The 27,873-nt window shown below is 40.9% G+C and overlaps 1 protein-coding gene across 16 annotated transcripts in view; it reads left to right on the forward strand.

Annotated features, from left to right (window-relative positions):
* SYNE1 (spectrin repeat containing nuclear envelope protein 1) overlaps positions 1-27,873 on the forward strand; it is a 465,519-nt gene that overhangs the window by 225,067 nt on the left and 212,579 nt on the right. For 15 of the 16 annotated variants that reach the window (XM_059176745.1, XM_059176748.1, XM_059176749.1 and 12 more), the window contains 12 exons: positions 594-766; positions 3,421-3,730; positions 6,674-6,838; positions 11,172-11,528; positions 15,494-15,630; positions 15,840-16,017; positions 16,425-16,607; positions 20,979-21,122; positions 21,454-21,609; positions 23,115-23,279; positions 24,767-24,939; positions 26,332-26,485. In XM_059176745.1, the coding sequence (XP_059032728.1) occupies positions 594-766; positions 3,421-3,730; positions 6,674-6,838; positions 11,172-11,528; positions 15,494-15,630; positions 15,840-16,017; positions 16,425-16,607; positions 20,979-21,122; positions 21,454-21,609; positions 23,115-23,279; positions 24,767-24,939; positions 26,332-26,485 (2,295 nt within the window). The remainder of the gene's footprint in view (positions 1-593; positions 767-3,420; positions 3,731-6,673; positions 6,839-11,171; positions 11,529-15,493; positions 15,631-15,839; positions 16,018-16,424; positions 16,608-20,978; positions 21,123-21,453; positions 21,610-23,114; positions 23,280-24,766; positions 24,940-26,331; positions 26,486-27,873) is intronic. The other variant, XM_059176747.1, reaches the window with a different exon arrangement.

The following is a 27,873-nucleotide window of genomic DNA, read 5'->3' on the forward strand; positions in this document are numbered from 1 at the left end:
AGTGAAGGCAACCTTGGAAGACAGAAATTAGCTAGACGGTGATGGTAAAGCTTTTGACAGGTGTGTCTTCATTTTCAAAACAATTTATTTTTACTTTGAATCCAACTTTCAGTAAGTGTACGGTTTCAAGGTTAGTGGCCCCAAGTTTCCCAAGAATTTAAATGGGAGTTAATTCTTGACTCCCAGACTCTTGATATCTAATATTTAAATAAAGTATCATATTGCAGTAGGGTACAGAATTTGTTGTTGTATTTTCATTTTGTTGTTGTTGCTGAGTTTCCATTTTAAAGGTGGGGCACCTGGGTGACTCAGTGGGTTAAAGCACCTGCCATCGGTTCAGGTCACAACCTCAGGGTCCTGGGATCAAACCCCGTGCAGGGCTCCCTGCTGAGCAGGGAGTCTGCTTCGTTCTCTCCCATGCTCACCTTTTCTCTAAAATAAATAAATAAAATCTTTATAAATAAATACATAAATAAATAAAAATCAAATGAGTATGGTATTTCCTACCTTGATTCTCATGGGAAACAACAGTTCCTAAAAACACGAGAAGGTTCTAGTGTTCCTACTGACCTGTATTCACTGCTCCTTCATAGGATATTCTTCTGATGAAGGGTGAGGGAGAAGTGAAGTTGAATATGGCCATTGGCAAAGGGGAACAGGCCTTGAGAAGTAGCAACAAACAAGGTCAGAAGGTGATTCAGACCCAGCTACAGACTCTGAAAGACGTGTGGGCTGACATCATAAGCTCCTCCGTCCATGCTCAGAGGTAAGGGAGCCTATTTTCAGTGTTGATTCGCCTAAATAAAACCCAGTGGCTTAGTAAAATGATGAAACAGTGCAGTATCCTGTGGTAGAGTTACCAAGCATCTTATTTTAGCTAGCTGTCTACCTGCTTGTCTTTGCCTAGATTGTGTTTTCTGTGATGGCAAAGGCAGTTTTGTTTGCTTGCTTGTTGTGTGCCTGTGTGTGGGTGGGTGTGTAATATTTTCATCTCCCATAAATTTCTCATGGCATCTTGTACACAACATGGGCTCAATAAGATACCTCCTTTCAGTTCATCAAAGCAAGTGTTTAATAACTTTTCCCTTTTTAGAGGAACATTCAAGAAATTCATTTGTTAGCCACTATTGAGCTTAAGTAAGAATCTTTTTCTCAGCTAGAAGTTATGTCACCCGCAATGGGGCTGTGGAAATGTGCACAGGGTTTTTGATTGTTGTAGTGATGGGTGCATCTCTGGCACTTAGAGACGGCGGCCAGGAGAGCTTATGTCTTAAGTGGGGGCGTTCTCACACAGCAATCAACCTGCCCAGGGTTCCCTAATGCCCCTGTGGAGAAGCTCCTGAGCAGTTAGAGAAGAGACTGAGTGTTACACCAGGTGGTGGTGTTGCTGTTACTTTTATGAGTGGGAGACTCCGACCTTCCTCTCTTTTCCAAGTATCCACAAATAATCTGGCCGGCTGGTTGGACAAATGACCTTACAGTCAGAATTATACCAAAGTACCTTCCAGAAGCCATATCCTGAAAGTTATATATAGTGTTAGGTTACTGAAGAAGTGTGTGCTTAATAAAAATAAAGAAACAGCATAATAAAGAAGTGAAGAAAAGATGAAAGTTCATCACAAAACTAAACAAAGCAACACTGCAATTACCCACTCCGAAGGAAGCAGTGAAACATGGTTATAACTAAAATTTTGGAAGCTTTGTTTTGTTTTGTTTCCTTTAAATATGGAACATAAGTGGTGACTCCCTATGCCAGCAGGACTTTAAATCTCAGTAATAACTCATGGTGGTCTGCAAAGAAAGAAAACTCAGATCCAGTGGTTCTAGTGGTGTGGACCACTGGAGCTCGAACGAACTCTCCCAGTGCTTGGCAATGGGCCAGCTCCAGAAAAGTGAGTAACAGTGTGGGTGAATGGTTTTCAGATGTTGGAATAAAAGAAGCAGATTCAAATCCTTGATTCTTCCTCTTTAGCAACAAATTAAATTTGACAGCCACATATTGAGCAATAGCAGTGCTGCAATTAATTGAGCTAAAAAATGACGAATCAAAACAAAGTAGTGTTTGCTCCCTAAGTGCTCAGAGGCTCGGGGAGCGTGCATCCGAAAACACTGACTCAGACTGCGTTACTAAGATACCCAGCACTGTGGCGCGGTGCAGTGCCTGGGGTTAATTCTGGAGAGGTGAGATTGATTTGTACCTTCTGGAAAATTCTTTGAGGAAAGAATAGCACTTTAAAGCACTTATGTTGAGGTTCCTATTGATGCAAAAGGAACAGTTTGAGAGGATGCTGGAGGTGTATTTACCGCAGATTTAACTCCTGGATCATAGGATTATATGCAGGGAGTACTCAGAATGGTCACTGAGTATGAGTTTAGAATAGTTTGTAAAGATAAATAACGAAAGTTTTTTTAAAAATGCCAGTCTGGAGAGCCTTTTACTTGACAATCTAGAGAGCTGTTTACTTGACTATTACTTATATGGTTATGTTCCTTATATTATAAATAAATGAAGCCTTTGTACCTTCACATGTTCAATTCCGAAGCACTAAACACTGTGACATCCTTAATTGAAAATCAATCTAAGAATTATTTACTTAGAAAGATACCCTAGGGGCACCTGGGTGGCTCGGTCATTAAGCGGCTGCCTTCAGCTCAGGCCATGATCCCAGGGTCCTTGGATCGAGCCCTGCGTCGGGCTCCAGGCTCACGGGGGGAGCCTGCTTCTCCCTCTCCCACTCCCCCCACTTGTGTTCCCTCTCTCGCTGTCTCTCTTTGTCATAAATAAAATCTTTTTTTTTTAAATTTTATTTATTTATTTGACAGAGCAATCACAAGTAGGCAGAGGCAGGCAGAGAGAGAGAGGAAGCAGGCTCCCCGCTGAGCAGACAGCCTGATGCGGGGCTCGATCCCAGGACCCTGAGATCATGACCTGAGCTGAAGGCAGAGGCTTAACCCACTGAGCCACCCAGGCGCCCCATAAATAAAATCTTTAAAGAAAAAGAATACCTTAAATGCTGAATTCTAGTTAATAGTTATCAACTGATTTGAATAAGGTAAACTGAGTCCAAGAAAATTAAGAATTGATAAATACTAAATAAAATTTAATTGGTGTCCCAGGGCTGATATTTTTAACAGCAAAACACAGAACTCTGTCTGTCTGACAGAGGTGTTTGAAAGACAAACCTCTAGAAGCCTATATGACTATAACATCTGACTTCAAATTCAACATAGATTTGTTTTCATTTGAAGAAGCTGTTTTCGTGGGTTGGAGAGTAGTGTTTCTCCCTGCCCTTAAAAGCAGTGTTTTCATCACAGAAGAGCATTCAGTCAGACAGCTGACGTGGATGCAGTGCTCTCCTCCTTGGTTTCAGTCGAGATGTCAAGATAACTTGTTTTGGTGACATGTGACATTAATTCTAGCACTTTAGAGGCTGTGATTGGCAAATGGAGCGACTACCTAGAGTGGAAACACCAGCTGGAGCAGTGGCTGGAATCGGTCGATCAGAAAGTAGAGCAGCCCTTGCAGCTGCAGCCCGGCCTGAAGGAGAAGTTCGCCCTCCTGGACCACTTCCAGTCCGTCGTGTCTGAGGCGGAGGAGCACGCCGGAGCCCTGCAGAGTCTCGCCTCGAAATCCAGGGAGCTCTACCAGAAGACAGAGGATGAGTCTTTCAAGGAAGCAGCTCAAGAGGAGCTGAAAACACAGTTTAATGATATAATCACTGTTTCCAAGGTTAGTGTTGTAGAGGGAAGAAAAATCTTCAAGGTTCAGGTAAGGAATAATACAAAAGGTTCAGGGCGTCTGGGTGGCTCAGTGTGTAAGCATCTGACTCTTGATTTTGGGCTCAGGTCATGATCTCAGGATTGAGATGGAGCCCCATGTTGGGTTCTGCACTGGGCATGGAAACTACTTCAGATTCTCTCTCTCCCTCTGCCCTTCCTCTCTGTGTCTCTCTAATTAAAAAAAAATTATATATATATATATATATATGTATGTATGTATATGTATATATATATGCATACAAACACACAAGAGCAGCTGGGTCCCCTTCAAGAGCAGGGGACCCAGCTGCTCTTGAAGTATTTGTACATTTAGTGAACAGTTACTACAAGAAGATCATACTTGCTTCTAGATGCCCAGGAATCCTTCTCTTTCTGCAATCTTGGGATTATTTTTTACTCTTTGTTTTTTATCTTTCTCCACTTAGGGTGTTGGTCAGTCCATTTCTTTTCTTTGTAAGACTGAGCCCCAAATGTCAGTATTTGTAGTTCTTTTTCTTTTGTTGCCATTTGTATTTGTTGTATTAAATGCAAGTCTGTTTACTTCCCAGATGTTAATCATGTACAGTGTATTTCATGCATTTCTTATTGTAGTATAAACTGCCCTTTCCTATTCTTATTCTCCAGGTATAGGCTCCTTTATGTAATATCAAAATTGGTTTTAATTCCCTCTCTGAATCGTTACTTTTCCTCATGATTTTTCTTTTGTGGATTTGTGACTATGTCTTTTTCTTGGGTTTCCATTTGGGAACTCTCTTTGTATTATTAATGTAATATAATTTTTAACATATGTATTAGTTTATCTTAATTTTTATTTTGATAATGGTTAAGTTCTATAACTCTGGAGTCAAAAAGACCTAAATTTGAATTCTGGCTCTGTCCCTCTTCTTTTTTTTTTTGGGGGGGGGGGTGTTCTCTAATGTTAAAGCAGCTTTATTTTAGGGATGCCTGGGTGGCTTAGTTGGTTAAGCGGCTGCCTTCGGCTCAGGTCATGATCCCAGCATCCTGGAATCGAGTCTCACATCGGGTTCCTTGCTCAGCAGGAAGCCTGCTTCTCCCTCTCTCTCTTCCTGACACTCTGTCTGCCTGTGCTCGCTCTCTCTGACCAAAAAACAAAAACAAAAACAAAAACAAAAATAACAAACAAACAAAACAAAACAAAAGACGAAACAGCTTTATTTTAAAAGAAAAAAAGAACCAGTAGGTTGCTGTACAGATTTTGACTCATTACTTCTGGAGTCAGAGCCCAGAAGGCTGCATTAAAAAAAAAAAATTTCTTTTTATTAACATATAATGTATTATTTGCCCCAGGGATACAGGTCTGTGAATCATCAGGCTTACACACTTCACAGCACTCACCATAGCACATACCCTACCCAATGTCTATAATTCAACAACCCTCTCCCTACACCGCCCCCCCCCCCCCGCAACCCTCAGTTTGTTTTGTGAGATTAAGAATCTCTTATGGTTTGTCTCCCTCCCGATCCCATCTTGTTTCATTTTTTTCCTTCCCTACCCCCCAAACCCCTGACTTTGCCTCTCAAGTTCCTCATATCAGGGAGATAATATGATAATTATCTTTCTCTGATTCACTTATTTTCACTTATAACGAGTCTCTTCTGGTTTGTCTTCCTCCCGATCCCATCTTGTTTCATTTTGTCCTTCCCTACTCCCCAAACCCCCCACTTTCCCTCTCAGAGTGAGTCAGGGAGATCATATCATAATTATCTTTCTCTGATTCACTTATTTAGCTCAGCAAAATACCATCTTGTTCCCCATTGTTGTCGCAAATAGCAAGATTCCATTTCTTTTGATGGCTGCATAGTATTCCATTGTATATCTATACTCCATCTTCTTTATCCATTCATCTGTTGATGGACATTTAGGTTCTTTCCATTGTTTGACTATTGTGGACATTGTTGCTATAAACATTCGGGAGCACATGCCCCTTCAGATCACCACATTTGTATCTTTAGGGTAAATACCCAGTAGTGCAATTGCTGGGTCGTAGGGTAGCTCTATTTTCAACCTTTTGAGGAAACTCCATGCTGTTTTCCAGAGTGGCTGCACCAGTTTGCATTCCCACCAACAGTGTAGGAGGGTTCCCCTTTCTCCGCATCCTCGCCAGCATCTGTCACTTCCTGGCTTGTTAATTTTAGCCATTCTGACTGGTGTGAGGTGGTATCTCATTGTGGTTTTGATTTGTATTTCCCTGATGCTGAGTGATGTGAAGCACTTTTTCATGTGTCTGTTGGCCATCTGGACGTCTTCCTTGCAGAAATGTCTGTTCATGTCCTCTGCCCATTTCTTGATTGGATTTTTGTTTTTTGGGTGTTGAGTTGTTAAGTTCTTTATAGATTTTGGATACTAGCCCTTTATCTGATATGTCATTTGCAATTATCTTCTCCCATTCTGTTGGTTGTCTTTCATTATGTCTGGCTTTGGACATGTTACTTGATCTTTATAACCACTGTAAATGCCCTTTCCTACATATAGTGGTGATCCTAGCATCTACATCCCAAGGATGTTGTGAGGAGTAAGTGAGGAAATGCATTTCAAGTGCTGAGCAGACTACTGTACATAGTAATTACATTATACTAAATAGTAATAACATGCTGTATTATTGCCTGAATAATAAAAATAGTTATTACAATAATTCTTATCAAGTCAGTTATCCATGAGGGACATTAGTAAACATTCATTCAGCATAAATTTTTGTTCTAACCCAGACTAAAGTAAATTTAAAGGAAAATGGTTGCTTCCTCAAAGCCTTTTTAGTCTAAGCTTTTCATGTTAAGAATAATAGGAATGACATCTTCTGAAATCATTAATATATGCTGTTTGATTTCATATTCTCACTAATGCCTGCTAAAATAGCCTTTTCTGTGTCTATTAGGAAAAGATGAGGAAAGTGGAGGAGATTGTGAAAGATCACCTCATGTATTTAGACGCGGTCCAGGAATTCACGGATTGGCTCCACTCCGCGAAGGAAGAACTTCACCGGTGGTCGGATATGTCTGGAGACTCCTCAGCTACCCAGAAGAAATTATCTAAAATCAAGGTCAGAAGATGCACAGATATTATAACTTCATTGTTTCATTGGTTCTTAAGTATGACATACCTGTGGTGAAGATTCCGTGGAGAGGATTGTTATTTAAAATGTTTCCCATTTTCTATTTGTTGATCTTTGTTACCTTGTACCTCACAAATTATAAACATAAGCAAGGGGGAAAAAGGGAATTCAAACACTTTACACTTGTGAGCAAAGTGAACATTGTCTGTGTATACTTCAACATGCAAATGTGCTTATGGCCATAGTTGGGGAGACTCTGAAATATATGCCAGCTTGGTGGGCTGATGGAACCAGACACTGTTTCCCAGCACAGTGATAGAAAAGTTTATAACATAACTTTGTTAAAGGTATTTGAGCAGTAACTTGGAAATGTTACTGTTTCCTAGCCAACAACACAAGAACCTAAGGGAGGGCAGTGCTTTAAAAGACATTTAAAAAGGCGTGCCTGGGTGGCTCAATGGGTTAAAGCCTCTGCCTTCAGCTCAGGTCATGATCCCAGGGTCCTGGGATCGAGCCCCACAACAGGCTCTCAGCTCAACAGGGAGCCTGCTTCCTCCTCCCTCTCTCTCTCTTTGCCTCTCTGCCTACTTGTGATCTCTGTCTGTCAAATAAATAAATAAAATCTTAAAAAAAAAAAGACATTAAAATTATCACCTAGTTTACTCCTCACAAGGACATCTTAGAAAATAGAAATTCACATATCTGAGGGAGCTACAACAAGTATATTTTTAGTTATTTGAATAATAAATTGCAATAATCCCCCCACGAAAATAATAGGCTTTAATTTAAAAAGTAAGCAATAATGAAATCCTAAATGATTTAGTAGTAGATGAAGAAATGTTGGGAATAAATAGTGTAATTGTGATCAGGACTTTAAGATTCACACTGTGTGTTCTGATCCCTGGACATCAGAATATAAAAGTCTTAAAAATACTAGTTGATGATAATAGTAATAACTACGTTTTGAGAATTTATTTTATTATTATTATTATTATTATTATTATATTATTATTCTAAGTGCTTAGAAATCTTATAGTGACCATGTAGGTTTTAAAGGAGGTAATCACATAAACCAGCCTTTGAAATTCTTATTTTCTGTGTGATTCTTTAAAATATTTCTTTGGTCCATTTTTCTCTCACTAATATTTTATTCATCCATCCATTTATCAATTTATTCAACCAGCATCGTGCATTCCCTCAAGGAACCTGCAATAAAGTTGAGAACAATGATGTAAAAACTGATGTTTATAAAATAATACATTATATGTAATGACAGCCCACTATACTTTTAGAGCTTAGGATCTAGAATCCTACCCTGATGGCTGAATTCTCCCTCTACTGCTTTTCTTTTTCTTTTTATTATTCTTACTCTTTATTATGTTATGTTAGTCACATACAGTATGTCATCAGTTTTTGATATTGTGTTCGAAGATTCATTATTTACATATAACACCGAGTGCTCCATGCAATCCGTGCCCTCCTTAATACCCATCACATACCCATCACCGGGCCAACCCGGCCCTCCGCCACCCTCCCTTCTAAAACCCTCAGTTTGCTTCTTGGAATCCACAGCCTCTACTGCTTTTCTAGCTGTGTTTGGTAAGTCACTTGAGATCCTGAGGCTTCAGCCTCTTAATTGGTAAAGTAATAGTCCCTGCCTCACAGAGAGGTTTCGAGAACTAAATTAGATCAAACACATAAAACTTTTAGCATTATGCTTGACCCATGGGACACACTCAATAAGAGAATTCAGTAGATTCGGTAAATGAGTGATTTTAATTGGCTATGGAATGACAGTGCGGGAAAAGTCCAGAGTGATTGTCTAGCCTTTATACTCTTTTTCTTGAAATACTTTATAAAATACTTCCGCAAATATGGGAGACGTATGAGAAGGAGCTGGCAGGAAGAAATTGGAATTAGGGAAGGAAAACGTGAAGTCTGCCTCAGGCTCTACTGGAGGCTGGTGCGTGGGTGAGGGGGAACCTTCGAGGAAGTCAACGGGCATGCGCTGTCTTTCGGTGTCGTCCCTCCTCACCCCCAAGAGTCAACACCAAGGACAGGCAACTTTGTAACCAAATATAGGTGTGTATGAGGGTGTGTATGTGCATATGATATTTTTAAATAGTTAAGTCCAAAACAAGGAAATACATATACAAATCATTTCAAAACACTTTAAAGTGATGACATTCTTGGGGTGTGTGGTTGGCTCCGTCAGTTAAGTGTCTGACTTTTGGTTTCAGCTCAATTCATGACCTCATGGGTCATGAGATTGAGCCCCTTATTGGGCTCTGTGCTCAGTGTGGACTCTGCTGGAGACTCTCTCTCTCTTTCTCCCTTTACCCCTCTGGCCCCCACCCTGTGTGCATGCACATGCTCTCTCTCTCAAATAAATAAATAATTTTTTTTTTTTAAATGATGGCATTTTTTTAAAGGTTTTATTTATTTGACACAGAGATACAGAGTACAAGTAGGCAGAGTAGCAGGCAGAAGGAGAGGGAGAAACAGGCTCCCCATGGAGCAGGAAGCCCCACATGGGGCTCGATCCCAGAACCCTGACATCATGACCTGAGCTGAAAGCAGCTGCTTAACCCACTGAGCCACCCAGGTGTCCCATGATGGCATTCTTATTCAAAATCTGGACGACTGGAATTTGTGGCTGCAAATATTGTAATGTCCCATTTTCATGTGAAAGAAAACTGAGATAATGCATTAGAGAGTATTTTGGGAAACTGATTTTTCACTATTGATATCCTTTAACTCCAAATTTAAGATCAGTCATAAAGGCAAATTATAAGTATTTAAATCCAATAATTAGATATAGCTCTTTTAAAAAAATCTATCTGTATATTTTTTCCACCAAATAACTACTTACTATATACACTGATGAACAAGGCAGGTTTTTAGAATCCTGCTGCTGAGGAAACAGTGGATGTGTATATATTAAATGCTAATTGTGTGTAAGATTCATGTGGTTGCCTCTTGGACTACAATATAACAATACTTTTAAATGATCTTTACTAAAATGTTGCTCTTACATGTAATTATAAGAAGGTATATTTATTTCAAGCAAATCTAATGAAATATGAACAGTATTTGTAGATTAGTTAAGACACATTATGTTTGATATAATATGCTTCATACTTAATGTTACTATTTTTTTGTGCACTCGTTAATTTATAATTTTCTTTTTTTTTTTAAAGATTGTATTTATTTATTTGACAGAGAGAGAGATCACAGGTAGGCAGAGAGGCAGGCAGAGAGAGAGGAAGGGAAGCAGGCTCCCTGCTGAGCAGAGAGCCCAATGCGGGACTCGATCCCAGGAACCTGGGATCATGACCTGAGCCGAAGGCAGAGGCTTTAACCCACTGAACCACCCAGGTGCCCCAATTTATAATTTTCATCTTGAAATTTTTTTCCCTAATAACCATCTTTTCCTTCTATTTAATTGAGGACAGAAGTCATAATTTTGTATTAATACTAACAAAACCCTAACTTGAGTGATAGATATGTAAATGTATAAACACCAGTGACAGAAATTTCAGTGGAAGAGTCTGTTCTCAGAAAGAAATGCCACTATTTTACCTAATTTGTAATGCATATTTGAATTTTATCTTGTCCTTTAGAGCACTGGTGTGCTTTGAGCCCAAAAGCTATATCTAAATTGTTAAATTTCTGGAAAGTTTCTTAAAAATAAAAATAATAGCAATAAATAAATGTAGTCTGAAAGTTACTTGGAACTTTTGACTGAGGAGGTCTGTGATTTATTCATTTTGATTACTATAAAAATGTTTATTTAAGGTTCTAAAGTGTTTGTAGTTGAGGAGGGCTCCTTCTTTGGTTGCCATGGCTCTGCCTGATTCCTCAGAGCATGGAACCGACTTAGGCCACCATCTTCTGGAAGAAAATGAAATGGAGCACAGACCCAGAGCATTATTCTGCAGCGGTCCTTGGTCACTGTCTGTCAACTTAGGGAGAAGCATGGATTTGCATAATTGTAGGAGAAACACACCACAGGCGGATGTTTCTATCACTATCCAAACAATTCCACATATTCAAACCCTGCCCGACTCCAGGGTCCCCATCTAGTCTGTTCCAGGACGTTGTGGGACTCCGCAGCTCATTTTGCCACAAACCTCAGCGCCGAGAAGGATCACGCTCTGCCCCTCCGACTCAGGGGTGGGCGGATGAGTTGATTCCAGTCCTTGCGGCACACTGGCCAAAACTTCCTCGCAGGACAGGGTCCCCCTCTGCACACATTTGTAAACTCGCTGCCCCAGTGACTCACAGCCTCCTTGGTTGTCATGACGATATTCCATTACAGGAGCTGATGGATTCCAGAGAGATCGGTGCAGGCCGCCTAAGCAGAGTGGAGTTGCTGGCTCCGGCAGTGAAACAGAACACAAGTGCCAGTGGGTGTGAGCTCGTGGACGCGGAGATGCAGGCCCTGCGCGCCGACTGGAAGCAGTGGGAAGACAGCGTGCTCCGGACGCAGACCAGCCTGGAGGACCTGGTGAGCCAAATGGCCCTTTCGGAGCAGGAGTTCTCGGGCCAGGTGGCTCACCTGGAGCAGGCGCTGGGGCAGTTCAGTGCCCTTCTGTCAACCTGGACCCAGCAGTTAGCCCTCCTGGAAGGCAAGAACACGGATCAGGAGATAGTGGAATGCTGGCAGAAGGGACAAGTAAGTTGGCTTCCTCTTGTCTGTTGGTGGTTATGCGAGCAATTCTGTTTGGTTCTCGCTGTTGCTAAAAAATAAATGAAGACACAAAATCCTGGCTAACTAAAACCATGCACCCCTCAGACCTAAAAAGAAATAAGTACGTACCTACCTAAATGTTTGAATCGGATTTGTTTCCTTTTCTCCTGAGTCAAACTACTGTAAAACAAGCTGTGAGGGGAAGGAGTTTTGATTTACTGTAGGAGACACGGAGTGTTTGTGCAGACATTTTACTTTCATTCTTATGGTGCAAGAGTCTGTAAGACTGTATTCAGCCATTCAGCCCGATCACTCGCCTGTGGGCAGAGGCATAAGTAGACGGAGAGTCATAGCTGGTTTTCTGCCAGTGAATTATTTCCAACAATTAAATGCTCGAAGTTATAGCTTAAAAGAAGCATTTGGTAATCTCCTAAAGCACAACCATTAGTTTTCACCCTGATTAGCTCTCCTAGGGCTGGTTTTGACAGCCATGCTCGAATTAAGCCGTCAACAGAACTCCTGTGTCATGCTCACGGGTTTTCTTCCAGACTTTGTTTTTTTTTTTTTTTTTTTAAACTAATGGCAGCTCTTTCAGAATATGACTGTAAGAAAGCATAGAGGGGATCATGAAGAAAGAGCAGGAGCTTGAAATCCTTCCTCTTGCTGTAAAATGGTATCTTCAGAACACTGTTATTTGCAGCTTTATAACAGTTGGAACCATGGATGTCCTTAAAAGGAAGTTTCAGTGAAGTAAACTTCTCTGTTTCTATTTATGTTATAATCATTTCAAAATAGTTTCAGCCAGTGAGAAAGTCATGTAGCATTTCCAGCATTGTCTTGTTCTAAATCAAGGATTTCAAACAAATACGGCACACCATGAAATGAAACTTTATTATTATCTCTTTGAGCTACCTTATTTATAATGCTTCTAGCTTATTTTTTTTTTCCTGGTGCCTGTCCCATCTTACAGATTTAAGCACCAGAAAAAAGTGTAGAAAGCAATTCTGTAAAAGGAGACAAGGAAGTTGGTCATTGTTCCATGCGGTCAGTATTATTCACTCTGATAGAAAAAAAGGAAATCAGTTATAATTTTTAAATTCTATTTGATTTCTCTTCCTCTCCCTACCATTAATGTGAGGGACAGTTTTAAAAAGAAAGATTTGGTGGTGTTTAAGTTACAGTAGTATTTTGTGTTATCATTGTTTTTTGGATAGATACTATTAGTAAAAATGTTTGGTGAGACCTATAAAACATCCACATGATCATGCAAACGTCAATGTGGGTTTTTAGTTTTACTGATAGTTCAAGGATGACAGTGCTCTGCTCAGATCTACTTCCAGGTCTGGCTCCAGAGCTCATTCTTTTGATGACAGTAGTGCATTACCTCTCAATACTCAGCTTTTCTCTTATTTTTGTTAATACTATAAGAAAGAAATGATAATTATGTGATGGGGTTGTGGTGTTAGCTAATGCTGGGGGGAAGGTAATCATCTTGGAATATATAAATGTATCAAATTAGCGCACTCTATACCTTAAACTTATTACAATGTTATATGTCAATTATATCTCAATCAAAGCTGGTAAAAAAAATTAATGTTTAAATGGAGATAACGTCCAATGGAAGTTCCACTGTAACTTCCATTACAGTGAACACATAGGGAACGTTTTACAAAAGAATGAATTTGTTAGGATCCTTATAGCATCGTTTTGCTGTTGGGGAGGGCTTGACATTGTTGACAATCATAGTAATAGACCTTCACGACTGTTTACTTTCTCTTTTGCAATTAAGTGATGATACCCAAGAAATATTTCAAAATGTTAAAATGGATCATCTATAAACTATATAGTCGTGATGCAAAAAATCATGTTTTTGGTGTTTGCAAAAGTCATCTCTTAATATCTATTGGGTTATTAGTGTTTGAAATTTAGCCAGTTTCTTAACCTTTATAACCTCTAAGGGGAAAAATGAGTTCTAGGACTTAAACTGAAACAGAAATATATAACCTGATGTTTATATAATGAGACTACTAAAATGCTTTAATTTGTGGTAAAGTTATGGAAGTTTATTTAGTGTAAAATTTTGGTCCAAAGCTTTTTTCTTTGGTATCATCTACCTTATAAATGACTACCTTGATTCTCTGATTTTTTATTTGTTCGCTTGCTTGCTTTTTTACTTTTTTGGTATGTGGTCAAGTTTCTAGAGTTGTAAGTTCTCCCTTAAATAAAAGATACAATGTAGTATGAAATAATAGCTACTAGTTTAGTGTTTGGAGTTTCAGAAAGAAACTTTATAGTTATTATGAATTTTGTGAATAAAAATATCTTGGACTCCCCTAGCCCAGACACTAGGATAAATAATTTTAAAACCAAGAGAGCACCACCCCTCTCTCAGAATCTCAGTCTAGATGGAAAGGCCAGTGAGTTCACAGCCCATGGGGATGCTCGATTGTGATGAGCTGGCGTGTGTGTGTCCTCAAGCGAGGAGCCCTCACGAAGAGGTGGGAAAGAAGGCAGAGTCCTTAGAGAAGTTGCTAGTTGAGCTGAGTCTGGAAGTCTGTTACAAACTGACCAGCTGGGTGAGGTGGAGGGACAGTCCCAGGATCCAAAAGTAGCAAGGAACAAGAAAACACAGAAGAGAAACCTGGGGAACAGGTTTCACATTGAGAGGACATCGTGCCATTCCAGAAAGAAATGACAGATGTCCAAATGGGAGACCAGTCGAGTGCAGAGGGAAAGTCGCTGAAAGAGAGCTAACACAGAACAGACTGCACCTTGTTGTCTCTTGTTTCTTGGCAAGGCCAACATGGAGCTTGGTTTTCTGATGTAGATCAGTGGCAGGACGGTGGAGCCATTTACTGGGATGAGGAATGCAACACAGACCTGGCTTGTTGAGAGGTGTGGTTTTCCTACAAATCTAGGCCATGTCTAGATAAAAATCTGAGAACATGAATAGTAACATCAACACCCATCTGAGTAGTCAATCATCTTCTTGGCTCACCTCAATTAATTTTTTTCTCCCTGTGGCAATACCATTATTTATACAGTTCGGGTGCTGTTGACCTGCTGTTTTCACTAGGCAGACATTTATCCGTGTGCCGGGAATTGTGCGAGCACTTGACATTTGTGATCTCATTTTCTCCCTGTGACAGTCCCGTAAGAGCACGGTGTCCAACTCAGGGGATCTCGGCCTTGGTGTTTTAGAGATGTACTTGTCAAGTCTCAAGACTTTATGTTGGGTTAGATAGTCTCGGTATTGTGATTATTCATGTGTCTCTCTCATCTGTTAAACTGTGAGCTCTTCTAGTTCAGCATTCTTGTCTTCATTCATTTTGGGGAGTCCTGAAATTCGGAAAAATGCTTGGCTCATGGCAGACATTTAGCAAATATTTGATGCCTCTGTGAATAAAACTATGAAATGGATGGATTGCTAGTTAAATCAGACCTATGAGCTAGAAGCTATTTTTAGTGTGTAATACTGTAATATAATGTAATACTATATAATACTATATACTATACTATACTATACTATACTATACTATATAATAATCAGTGGCTCTATATATTTTTTAATCCAAAATGAGTATCGCTTTGCTGGGAAATGATTTCTCTCTGCCTTTAAACAATATCCCTATCTTTCAATGGCCTAATCAAACTGGTGTTAAGCAATTAAGTTATTTTCTCTCTCCTTTTTCTTGTTCCACTTTGATTTATTGGACCACATGAGCATTTGATTACTTGGTGACCTTTGATGCTAGAGTGCCTATACATGCCTAGAAAAAGATACAAATAAGCCAGTAGGTCCCCTGAAAATAGGATGCATTTATTTACTGAATCTATTATGCTGGTTCTTCCCTCACTAATAATTTATAATATGATTTATGCACGTGTAGTGTGAGGCTATGGAAACTACCCAATTTAGGTGTTTGTTCCTCTGCCTTATTTCCTAATAGGAGATACTGGATGCCCTACAAAAGTCAGAGCCTAAAACAGAAGATCTTAAATCTCAACTGAATGAACTTTGTCGATTTTCCAGAGATCTGAGTACATACAGTGGAAGAGTTTCTGGCTTGATTAAAGAATATAATTGGTGAGCATGAACCTTATTGGTCTGCAAAAGATTTTTATACAAATAAGCAGCCAGAAGTGTGTTTATTTTAAGGCATGATAAATTGATCATTAACTACGTTGCTAAATGTGACTGCATACGCTAAGAACTGTTGATTCTATCAAACTTTATTTTAATATATATTTTATCATTTTTCCCCATCCTTTAAACATTTCAAATCCTGGTGTTAGTCTTTGTTTGCAAGCATCCAAGGGCTGTCAGAATAGAGAACAGATTTTACAGCAGCGATTTCGAAGAGCCTTCAAGGATTTCCAGCAGTGGTTGGTTAATGCAAAAATCACTACTGCCAAATGTTTTGATATACCTCAAAATATTAGTGAAGTTTCAGCAAGTCTTCAGAAAATACAGGTAAGAGTTCCTCTAGATCTTTCTATAAGCATATTAAATTTGTGCTTAAGAAACTCAAATTTCAAATAAATCCCTGCCTGAAACAATTAATTTTGCATGTGAAGAGAAACTAGTCCATTTGCCCAAAAACATGCTATTTTTATATGTTAATAGGGATGTAGGAACTAATAAAAGTCCATATATATGACAAGCACTGTTCCTGAGCACCCTAAGCAGATTTTCTCATTTAATTTTCACAATAACCATATCAGGTATATAAGATTATTATTCCCAATATCTTAGTCATTTAATATATGCAATAAAAATGGTTTCTTTATTCTCTTTGTATCAAGAAATAAGTAGACAATCAATGTATTTGAAAGCATAGAACATTTTATTATGTCTAATCTTAACCATTTTCTTTGTAGGAATTTTTGTCAGAAAGTGAAAATGGACAGCACAAGCTAAACACGATGCTGTCGAAAGGAGAACTTTTGAGTACTGTGTTGCCCAAAGAGAAAGCTGAGGGCATCCAGGCCAAAGTTGCAACCGCCAAAGAAGATTGGAAAAATTTTCATTCAAATCTCCACCAGAAGGAATCTGCCTTAGAGGTATAATATAGCCAGGCACATGGATAAGTTCTCTGTGGTTTGTTGTTGTAGTCATCGTTGTCCATTAAAACCAGACTTTATGTCCAAATATGGTTGCCAATGATTTTGGTCATTCCTCTATGAATACTAATGGGTAACCGGACAACTGTAAGAACCAGCTCGATTTTTGAAGTAGGAACCTCACTGAGGAATTCGAGAGCCTCTTGCCTAGTAGGGGCTGTCATCCTAGGCTTGCAGTATCCCACCAGAAATGATTGGGTTTTGCTCTTAAACAATGTCACTTAGTCATTCATTTGAAATCCCTCAAGTCTGGAAGTCGTTCTAGGAGAATGAACAGAAATATCCATGTAAGACTACAAAATGCTATGGATGATAAAATATATGGCAACTAATGCAGATAGCAAACAGTAGGCTTTTAGAAGTTAAGTATGCAAAGAGCCAATGGTTATGCAAATTTCTTTTATCCAGAGACAACATAAGTTGAATTTATTATAATCATAATTACCGCCATGATGGAACTGTTTGTTTTTTCTTGTGAGATCACCTGTTTTGTGTATCAGCTCTTCTCTTAGAGGAAAATTTAGAGGCATGGAGAGTAATTGTTTCCCTTTCACCCAACACTTCCTGGCAGAATAGATCCTTTATTTGATGATGACCATAATTAATTCAGGATGGGAAAGAATAATAATAGAGAATTAATATCTGGAGAGAGAAAACGTATGTTCCCTCAATTCTTCCTTAGCCCAAGACTGTTGTGATTGTTGTTTGTCATGGCCACTGTTCTCTCATGGCGGGCATCGTCCATTTACTAGAGAGTGATAACCATTGTGCATTGCCTAGAAATTTACTCATAATCTTAAAGAAATCTAAGTTACTGTAATGTGGCCTGAGTGCTGAAGCATTGATTGTTGAAGGTAGTACATCTAGCGTCGATTGTATGATTACCTGGTCCAAGAGATGTCCAGGAGTGAATGGGCAGGTGAGGATTCACCTGCCTTTATGCCTTTCTTCCCTTCCTTCCCTTTTTTCTCTTTCCTTCCTTCCCTCTCTCCCTTCCCTCCTTCCTTCATTTCTATTAGGAATAAAATAGAAAACAATACGTGCCAGCCACTATGTTAGGGATACAAAAGGGTTAGTCTCTTCCCTTTCCTCAGGGAGTTTACTTTCTAGAGAGTATAGTATATAAAGAGATGATCGCAATGTAATGTAGATACATTCAGGTTATGGGAGTCATTCAGAGAACGATGCAAGTAACTCCACTTGGAGAAACTGAGGCACGGTACAAGAAAGATGTCATTTTAATTGATCCTTGAAGGCTTAACATTCTTTGAATTTGCCAGAGCTGACCTGTGTTTCAGCCAGAAAGATCTGCATATACAAGGCCAGGTGTTGTGAGTGTCAACGATGGAAGACTTTGAGAAATTTGACATCCACGTGGAGTTTTGTGGGAGGAATAAAAAAAATAAGATTGGAAATGAGAATTAGGGAAAAATAGGAAATGTCTTATATACTAAGCAATCTGATCTTGACTTTTATCAGGGTTTTCTTATCTGAACCCCTGAACAACGTTTATGTTCTCAATTTCTCCAAGGATGTAACATGACCCGTACTGTTATACATGCATAGGAATGAGGTTAATTCATTACATAGAATGGATGCTTTAGAATACTAGGGCTTAATTCTCTCTCAAAATCCTACTTGAAAAAGGCTGAGTGAGGAACCTACTGGTCTTCAAGCTGGAGATAAACTTGCTGGAGTGTCAACTGTGAACATAGTGTGGATGAGAATGGGGAAGCTGTGAGACTAGAGAAAGCTTCTCATGATGGTTGAGATGAGAGAGTTGAGGGCCCGAATTAAGGAAATGATGATGGAAAGAGAATTTATCCCTAAGGTAAGACACAACAGGATTTGGTAGTTAATTTCACTGAGGGGCATGGGGAAGAAGGAAAAGCTAAGTGTGAATCTAGTTTCTAGTTTGGAAGATGGCCTGAATGGTGATGCTGTTATCCGAGATGTGAATAGTTTTGGAGGGGATAGCAAAAATTAATTCCATATAATAGATGTTCAGTTAAATGGGCCTGGAAGATATTCAGTAGGTAATGCCAGGAAAGTAGCAGCGACCATGAGTAGCGGTCCAACAGAGAGGGTAGCCGTCCAGCAGCAGGGCCAGTGAACATGGAGCAGAGCAGCACCAGCGTAAGCACTGAACATGCATCAGCGCCTGTAACCCTCATAACTATTCTCGGAGGTACGAACTCCCTTATTTCTGTGTCGAGGATGAGGAAATTAAGGCAAAAGGTGATTACATAATCTGTCAAGTTCTCAGTGCTAGTAAGTGATGGCGACGGGGTCAAACCCAGGCTTTCTGGCTTAAAGTGTTGCATAAATACAGTTCTGTAAATGTGGGGTTTTAAGAGTTAGAGGTGGTCATTGAAACCTTGGGAGAAGTAATTGGAAACACATGCAGAATAAACATTTAATAGGAAGTCTCTACAGCCCTATAGACGGGAAGCGTAGGAGAAATGTTAGGCGTCGTTTGACTTAGTATTAGGCTCTTCTTCCTGCTCCTGGGGCCCCCTGCTCACACCCTTTGTCTTCAGTCCTTACCTAAGGAACCCAACTATCTTGCCTTGGATGTCTAATGCTCTGCTCCTTAACTCTATTTCTTTGTAGAACTAAATTCCTTAAAATGGTCTCCAGTTTGTCCTTGGGGGGCCCCATGAGAATCCACTAGCAGAATGATGGAAACGCCTTGAATTTATGAATTTATTTGATTATTCAACAAATATTTATTTAGCATCTTCCATCTGCCAAGGACTAATCTAAGGTCTGGAGATAATAGCAGATAATACAACAGAAGAGAACCCCTGCCCTCGTGAAGCTTAAATTTTAGTAGAATGCTCTAGGAATTATCCTGGTGTCTTATATTTGTGAAGCACTCTAAGTTTTCCAAAGCATTCCTACAGCTACCCATGTCCCTAAGAGGGGACCATGGCAGGTGTGACTCTCCCACATTGTAGATAGTCTGGGTCAGATACTGATGGAACTGTGAGCTGTTCTCCCACAGGCTCCTGTAGCCCTTGTCACTTAGCTTTTCAGCTAACCTTTGTGGATTATTTCTTTGATAATCCATAAAGCTCTGATTTAAATTTAAGTTTAAATTTAAGTTTAAAAGCCTTTAGTCTGTTCACATGGTAAAATAAATTTCAAATTCTCTTCAGCTTGGCATTTTTATAAGTAATAGTGGATACGGACACCTTTGCCAAAGTTAAATGGCTCTGTATAAAACCTTATCAAATACATTTTACAGCTATTAATGTCTACAAAGTATCTGTGAAAGTAATCACAGCTTCTTATGTAACAAACAGAGAACACTATTTGGGTTTTTTCGGGGGGTATCAGTATAAATTAAAATAAAGAAATTAATTTTTTTTTAAAGATTTTATTTATTAATTTGACAGAGAGAAATCACAAGTACACAGAGAGGCAGCCAGAGAGAGAGAGAGGGAAGCAGGCTCTCTGCCGAGCAGAGAGCCCGATGCGGGACTCGATCCCAGGACTCTGAGATCATGACCTGAGCCGAAGGCAGCGGCTTAACCCACTGAGCCACCCAGGCGCCCCTAAAATAAAGAAATTAATTATTAAATCCTAATAAACATATAAAAACCATATGCTAGTTTTTGTCCCATAAATTAATCAAAATTGACAAAGTGTTAATATTCATTTACATTTCTACAAGGTACCAGTGGTGTGCCATGGGCCCTCCCTTCGTGGAGCTTAGAAGCTAGTGTGGAGACAGGGCATGTCTGCATGAGACGAAAACTCACAAGCCTGCCCAGTCTGTGAAAAAACACATACTGGGGGCACCTGGGTGGCTCAGTGGGTTAAAGCCTCTGCCTTCAGCTCAGGATCGAGCCCCACATTGAGCTCTCTGCTCAACACGGAGCCTGCTTCCTCCTCTCTCTCTACCTGCCTCTCTGCCTACTTGTGATCTCTGTCTGTCAAATAAATAAAATTTAAAAAAAAATTTTAAATTTTAAAAAATTTTAATTTTTTTTTTTTTTTAAAAAGCACATACTGACTGATATAAACAGCAAATGTGACAGAAGTTGAGGAGTGGGTGTGAACTCTGGTGTGGGCTGGGTAACGAGGCCAAAGCTCCTTGTTGAAAAACTTGTGCCTAAAAGGATGTTCAGAAATTATACAGGTGCTAGGGTGAGAGTTAGAATGTCCTACACATCGGGAACAAGGAAAGAGGGGAAAGGGCAAGGTGGCCGGACTGTGTGTGCTGGGCTTTCATTGCCAAGTGAAGGTCTTTGCACTTGGTGTTAAGTTTTTTTTTAATCCCTAATGTAATCTAAAACCTCGTAGAATCTAAAGATCCAAATGAAGGACTTTGAAGTAAGTGCTGAGCCTGTGCAGGACTGGCTGAGCAAAACGGAGAAGCTGGTGCAGGAAAGCAGCAATCGCCTGTATGATCTTCCGGCAAAGAGGAGGGAACAGCAAAAGCTCCAGGTAATGACACCCTCCGCCTTCTGGCCACGTCTTCACCCCCATCCTCTGTTCCCCTTGCATTCAGGCGGGCCCCTGGAGTCACGTGCTGCTGTCTGGAGACGGAGTGTACCCCTTCCCGATTTCTGAACAGATTTTAATGTTTTCTGGCTTTCCTTTGAGGTGCGATCTGTTTCCGTCCTGTAGTCTAAGCCGCGTGTAGCCTGGAAATAACAAAGCCGCCGGGGGCACACCCGTCGCTCACCGTGTTTATTTCCGTGTTGTTTGGACCAAAGCTTCGTCCGCGATGTGCTTTTCCCCAGCCTCTTACTAGTAACTTGCTTGTGCTTTTCAGTCTGTCCTTGAGGAAATAAACTGCTACGAGCCTCAGCTCAACAGGCTAAGAGAGAAGGCTCAGCAGCTGTGGGAAGGACAAGCTGCCAGCAAGAGCTTTATGCACAGAGTGTCGCAGCTGTCTGCTCAGTATCTAGCTCTAAGCAATTTAACAAAGGTAACGCCCACCATGTGCTGCGTGGGTGCGTGTGTGTGTGCGTGTGCATGTGCGCGTGTGTGTGTGGCACTGAGGCCGCAGATCTGGAGTCTCGTTAGGGTTGTACAAAGGTGTGCGCAGGGTCAGGAATAAGGTGTGTAAATGTCCTTCCCAACCTTCCAGTCTGAGTCGTGCTTTTGTGCTGCGTCACTGTAGTGTGGGTGTCTGAAAAGAAGCAGGGGTGGTTTCAAAGACTGAAGAGACTTCCAATCTCTACTATTGGAAATATCTTCTTCAATACTGAGGTGGTGTGTTCCCCAAGGCTTTTAGCTTGAAGACTCAAAAGTGTAAACATAAGGCAACATTCAGAGTTTGGGATCTAAACAATCTCAGATTGAATGATTTTAGAAAAACGCGAATTCAAAGCAGTTTAAACTTATTGGATTGAATATAATGAGTTTGGGATCATTTTTAAATCATAGCTGTCAAGAATGTGTTGATTGAGAGTTTCATTTTGGATTCCGGAGTAGAGCTCAAAATCAGCAATGATTTATATCACTGATGAAGTATCTTTTCTAGCAGCTTAGGAAAAAGTACATGGGGCACCCTGGTGAGCTAACTTAGCGCATTCAACAGGCAGAAGGCAGGCTCATCTCGAACTTCTTTGGGCAGGACTACCTTAAGCTTTATGTGGCTTCTAACATTTGTTCCGTAGATTTGTCTTCGGCATTTCAGATCATAGAAAGTAGGGAACCTGCTTTAACACAGCTTCACCTGTTTTGCTGTGGACTTGCTTCTGGTCTGCTGATTTGGATCCTCAAATAGTCTATGTTTATAAATAGTCTATGTTCACACCCATTTTTTTCCTGTGAATAAATTACTTCTTATTTGTCCTCAGAAAAAATGGCATATATCTGAAATTAGAAAGAATTAAGGACGTCTTATTCCTTTGTATTTATCTAGATGTCAAAATCAGTAGATATATCTGTGAATACTTTAAGAGCTGGAAACATAGTCATAAAATCCTCACTAGAGTCAGATATAACCTTTAACTAATAAGTAAAATCATATCTATGGTCCCAATTTTTAAAATTTAGAGCTATTAAGAAATCTCTGATAGTTTCAGAACTGGCTACAAGGTAGGTCATACGGATACAGGGTATCGGTTGAGCCAAATGCGGTATGGGAAAGGTAGAAAATACTCTGATTCTCTTCCAAATGAGGCATTAGGAAGAAATTGTGCTGATTCAAAAAAAAAAAAAAAAAAACCCACAGTTGCCATAAAAAGAGCAGTGTTTAAAGTGGGGGGCAGTAAATTATCATCGTAATTGTTCTGCTTTTGACGCAGTTATTCCAAAGATGCTCCCCACGTCTCCGATCAATGCAGACGTGCATTGTATCTGTGCAGCTCAGAAACCTATGCCTGATGGCTGTTATTTGAAACCAGTGGTTAGCTTTGTGACTGGAGCATCTGTAGGCAGTAGAGTGGTCATGCACAGCTGGAAAATGATTTCTGTCTTTTCCAGGAGAAAGTGTCGAGATTGGATAGAATTGTTGCGGAGCACAGTCAGTTCTCCCTCGGGATTAAAGAGCTACAAGACTGGCTGACAGACGCTGTTCACATGCTGGAGTCCTACTGTCACCCAACATCCGACAAGAGTGTGCTGGACAGCAGGATGCTCAAGCTGGAGGTGTGCACTTTACAGAGAAATGGGCTCTAATTTCCAGAAGTTGTTTTTCTCACAATGTCTCAAAGCTCTGTCTGTCTCGTGTGATTAAGTCACAATCTTTCCGCAACAACTCTGAGACGGCTCTGGGGGTGCAACCCTGTTTGCAGAGCATCCCCGAGTCATCTGACCCCAGACATGTCCACTCATAAATGCTTTACAGAAATTAAACTCAAATTGCAACCCAGGGTCGTTACTTGTTTGATATAGGTAAGAGGTGAGTTTCAAATGATATCATAGATAACATTTATTCTTGGAAAATATTTTGATGAAATATTTTTAGAGCAAGATATTTCCCATCTTGGTCAAACTCACTCGTCTGCCTGTATCCTGGTCAATTCTTGGTCAATTCTTCTCTTATCCCAGCATATTAGTTCTCTTTCACATTTGTGATAAAATTCTGCAGTCATTTGCCTGACAGTCGTATGCTGGGCGTCTTGTCGGAGATTAGCCCTCTGTCTTGATTTCAAGGACTCAAAAATGAATGAAATGTGGTCATTGTGCTCGAGGATTTCATGGTCTGGGGCTGGAGGCTGACCCGGAGAAGACAGTAACAGCAGAGAGGCGAGTGCTCACGGTGCTGCAGATAAACGGGAGGAAGAGTGGGGTGTGCAGGAGGGACTTGGTTGGGATTCTGCAGAGCTTTCTCAGAAAACCTCACACTCAGACTGAGATTTGAGAATGGTACCAGCAGAAGCCAAAGCCAAAGAAAACAAAACAGCATGGCGTGGGAGCAATTGCTAGCAGTTCCTTCTTGCCACAACACAAAGTGATGGCAGTGCGGGGCTGACAGTGACTCTAGATGCTGGCAGCATCCGGATTAGGGAGGGGGAGGAACTTTGCTTTTTAAGCGGTAACACCAGCTTTATAACTTTGAATTCAAACTTCTTCTATAGAAAAACAAGAGTGCCTGGGAAGACCTTGAAATGTCTAGATTAATATACAATATCAACTGACATATGTCTTTAGGCTTTTTGTGCCAGAGACCTTAATATTATAAAGCTCTTGATCCTGTGACCTTTGAAAATCCGTGAATTCTGTTGTAGTCGATTTTTCTCTTATCAAAAACCAGTAGCTATGGTGAGCACTGGGTGCTGTATGCAACCGACGAACCACTAAACTCTACCCCTGAAACTTATTTAAAAAAAAAAAAAAAGACTGTTGAGCAGACAAAGAAAACTTGTGGATTAAAATTTCAGTGGAAAGAAGGGATTATACAGAGAAAAACTGAGATCTGAAAAGCCAAGTCCACTCTGAGACAGGCAGGTGACTGGGGACTGGTTACTGACACTCACCAGCAAATGAGTCTCCCAGCTGCCACCCAGGCAGCCCGAGAGATTCATGGCTCAATGCAATCGTATGTCATTCTACTATCTTCAGGAGCTGGGAAAGTTAAAGCCGGATACACTAAACATGCAAATGACAAAGGACTTCTGTATTGGCTCTTATAGGCTCTGTTATCAGTGAAACAGGAAAAAGAGATCCAGATGAAAATGATAGTGACCAGAGGGGAGTCTGTCCTGCAGAATACCTCTCCGGAAGGCATTCGTGCTCTCCAGCAGCAGCTGCAGAGTGTGAAGGATATGTGGGCTTCCCTTTCTTCCGCAGCAATTCGCTGTAAGAGGTAAGGGGAAAAAAAGCCGGCTCCTGCCAAGCCATTACCGAAAGATCAGTATGACAGCACGGTAGAAGACTGCTCCTGGGGTTTTCTTCCCTTCTTTCTTTTCCTTCCTTCCCTTTCTCTCCTCCTTCCTTTCTCTCTCTCTCTCTATCTCTCTCTCTTTTTATTAGAACAAAAGAAACTTACAGGTATAATCTTACATTCAGGTTGGCCTGCCATGCCTATGTTTTAATATAACTCCATGTTTCTTTTTGTTAGTGTTCATTGCTTTAAAAGTCACAAGGTAAAGGTTTCATCACTTCAAGATACATTATTTCAACCAAGTAGTTTACTTGGGAGGTAACCCCAGGGAAATACCAGTAGGGGCTGGAGGAGAGAGACCAGGAAGGAAGGGCCGCTGCTGATCAAGGGAGTGTTCTCGACCAGGTCAGCCCGCGGACAGCTGGAACTGAATCCGGCCGGGCCATGCTGGGAGCCCGTGAAGAACAGGGTCTCAGGGTTCCCCAGCGAGGACTGGGGAACTAGAATGTTTGTAAACAAGTTCCCCCGAGTGTCCGGAGGGCGATGGAGAGCGCTCCCAGGGAGAGCCACCATCCCTGGCACTTCTCACCTGTGTTGCCCTCAAGTTAGGCAGGCACCAGTGAGCAGAGAATGCCCTTGGGCCAGGAGGGCGCGGGGCTGGCGGTGGGCAGTGTGTGCTGCGGGGGTGTGCTTGGAGCGGGAATGTGGGTGGAGCCTCTGCCACCAAACAGCCCAAAGTCTGGGAGTGAAATTAGGCACATGTGATTAATGGGGTCGGAAAACGAACATCCACGTTGAGGGAAGGAGTGCGTGATTTATCTGGAAGGGAAGTAATCAGGTTAGACCAGTTCCGAAAACGTGACCCTATTTTTCCATTGTGATTTTCTGATTTTTAAATCTCATGCGAGGTACTTACGTGCGTGTTCTTGCTTGGTGCTTCCGTCTTTTATTTATTCCTTTTTGCTCTCCTCTGGATGTCCTGCGCAACTTGATGGAGTCAAGTGTTGCTTCGCTTCCTCTGTAGGGTCTTGGCTCCAGAAAAGCCTCAGACAGTGGGTCTCTCCCAGTTTTGCCCTCACGCCTCTCCCAGGGTCTCAGGCGACCTGCTTATGGCTTCTGAGTTTTATGTCCAGTCCCACTATTCCCCCTGCCAGCCTCGGCTTCACTGTCCTTTGCTTCCGGGGGTCATACTTGCCCGGGACCCAGACTCAGATTCGATAAGCCCCGGTCATTGCGCCCCTCCCAGCCGGCCGCGGTCCTCATCTGCGGGCTCGCTGCTGACGCCGTGGACAGAGCAGGTGCAGGTAGAGATTGGACAGACTGGACATTTATGGCTTCTCAATGTAGATTATTGCCCTTTTGCATACCTTTCAGTCAACTCGAAGGAGCTCTTTCTAAGTGGACAAGTTATCAGGATGACGTTCGGCAGTTTTCCAGCTGGATGGACAGTGTGGAAGCCGGCCTCAATGAATCCGAAAGGCAGTACGCGGAGCTGCGCGAGAAAACCACTGCTCTGGGGAAAGCCAAGGTGGGAGCTGGATTTCAGATGCCCTTTGCCCTCTGGCAGGCTTCTTCAGAATGCCAGGGTTACGTAAAAGTGGGACTACCTGGATGCTAGGGCTGTATATGTCGGTAAACAGTATTTGGGGCTTTTACTGCAATTTCTAATGGCTTCTTAAACCTGACTTTTATTTGTGACTATTTTATTAGTGAGCAAAAATCTTCTTTTCCAGGAAAACTGCATAGATGTTCTGTGATATGTTTAAAATTTGGCAACTTGTAATATCTTTCAATATCTTTATGCTGATCATCATTAGGAAGTAAAAATGCTTTGTGTTTATGACATCTTTTGTACTTTTGTACATTTTCTTAATGCTTATGTTAGTATAGTGCTACGTATATTTTTAAAATAGATGATAAGTAGGTAGATAGAAAGAAAGATGATAGATAGATAGGTAGATAGATATTAGGGAAATGTAACTGAGTTCTTTTGTTCATAGTGGTGATCAAACAAAAAATTCTGGAGACCTTTGATTTATGTCCTTACTCCTGTGCCTATTTTTGGGAGGATCTGTTCTACCTCAGCCTCATCACACCCTAAGCAGTGTGTACTACTTCTGCCCCCAATTCCTTCAACTTCTGATATTCTCATTCTGAGTTCATCTGTGTCATCCTGTGCTGAATATCCTAAATTAGAAACTTTATCATCTGCAGCTCCTTCTCTCTCTTCCCTGCTTCAAATGAGGCATTAGGTCCAGCTGATTTCATCTCAGAAATGTCTCCTGACCACAATCCGTCCTTCTTTTCCTGATTTGCAGCAGACTCCGAACTGCTTGTCTCTTGTCTCCATCTACTGTTATCTTCATATAAAGGTGGATGCCTCACTCTCCTGCCTCAGGGATTGTCTATGGTATCCGACCAGTCTTCCCCACCTAGTCTGTAAGCATTGTCACCATCTCCTTTGTCACCCTCCTTTCCTTCACTCTCCGGCGCTCCTTCTACCCATGGCTTCAGCCTTACTGTGTTTCCTGAAAAGGCCACTCGCAATGGAACAAAGAGTCCATGCCTCTGCGGTAATGACCTAGCTCTGCTTCCACAGCCGGCAACTTTGCACTCACCTTTCTGAACAGACAGAAGTCTTTGCTATGATACCACCACCCTAAGCTTACTTAGTTCTTCTGTTCTCTGTTCTTCATATCTCTCTATCCATTATATTAAATATATGCTTACATCTCTCTCTCCCCTAGCGGATAAAGGTGCTTAATTTTTTTTTTTTTTTGGACCCTACCATTTGACTCTCTGACACAGAGAAAATGCTGAATAAAAGTAACTTGAATGACTAAATTGCCTTATGGGACCTATGCCAAGTCTCTTAACATTTTAGGTTTTCATTTATGCATCTGAAAATTAATTTAA

This window comes from Mustela lutreola, chromosome 6 (genome assembly GCF_030435805.1).
Source record: "Mustela lutreola isolate mMusLut2 chromosome 6, mMusLut2.pri, whole genome shotgun sequence".
Classification (NCBI taxonomy): Eukaryota; Metazoa; Chordata; class Mammalia; order Carnivora; family Mustelidae; genus Mustela; species Mustela lutreola.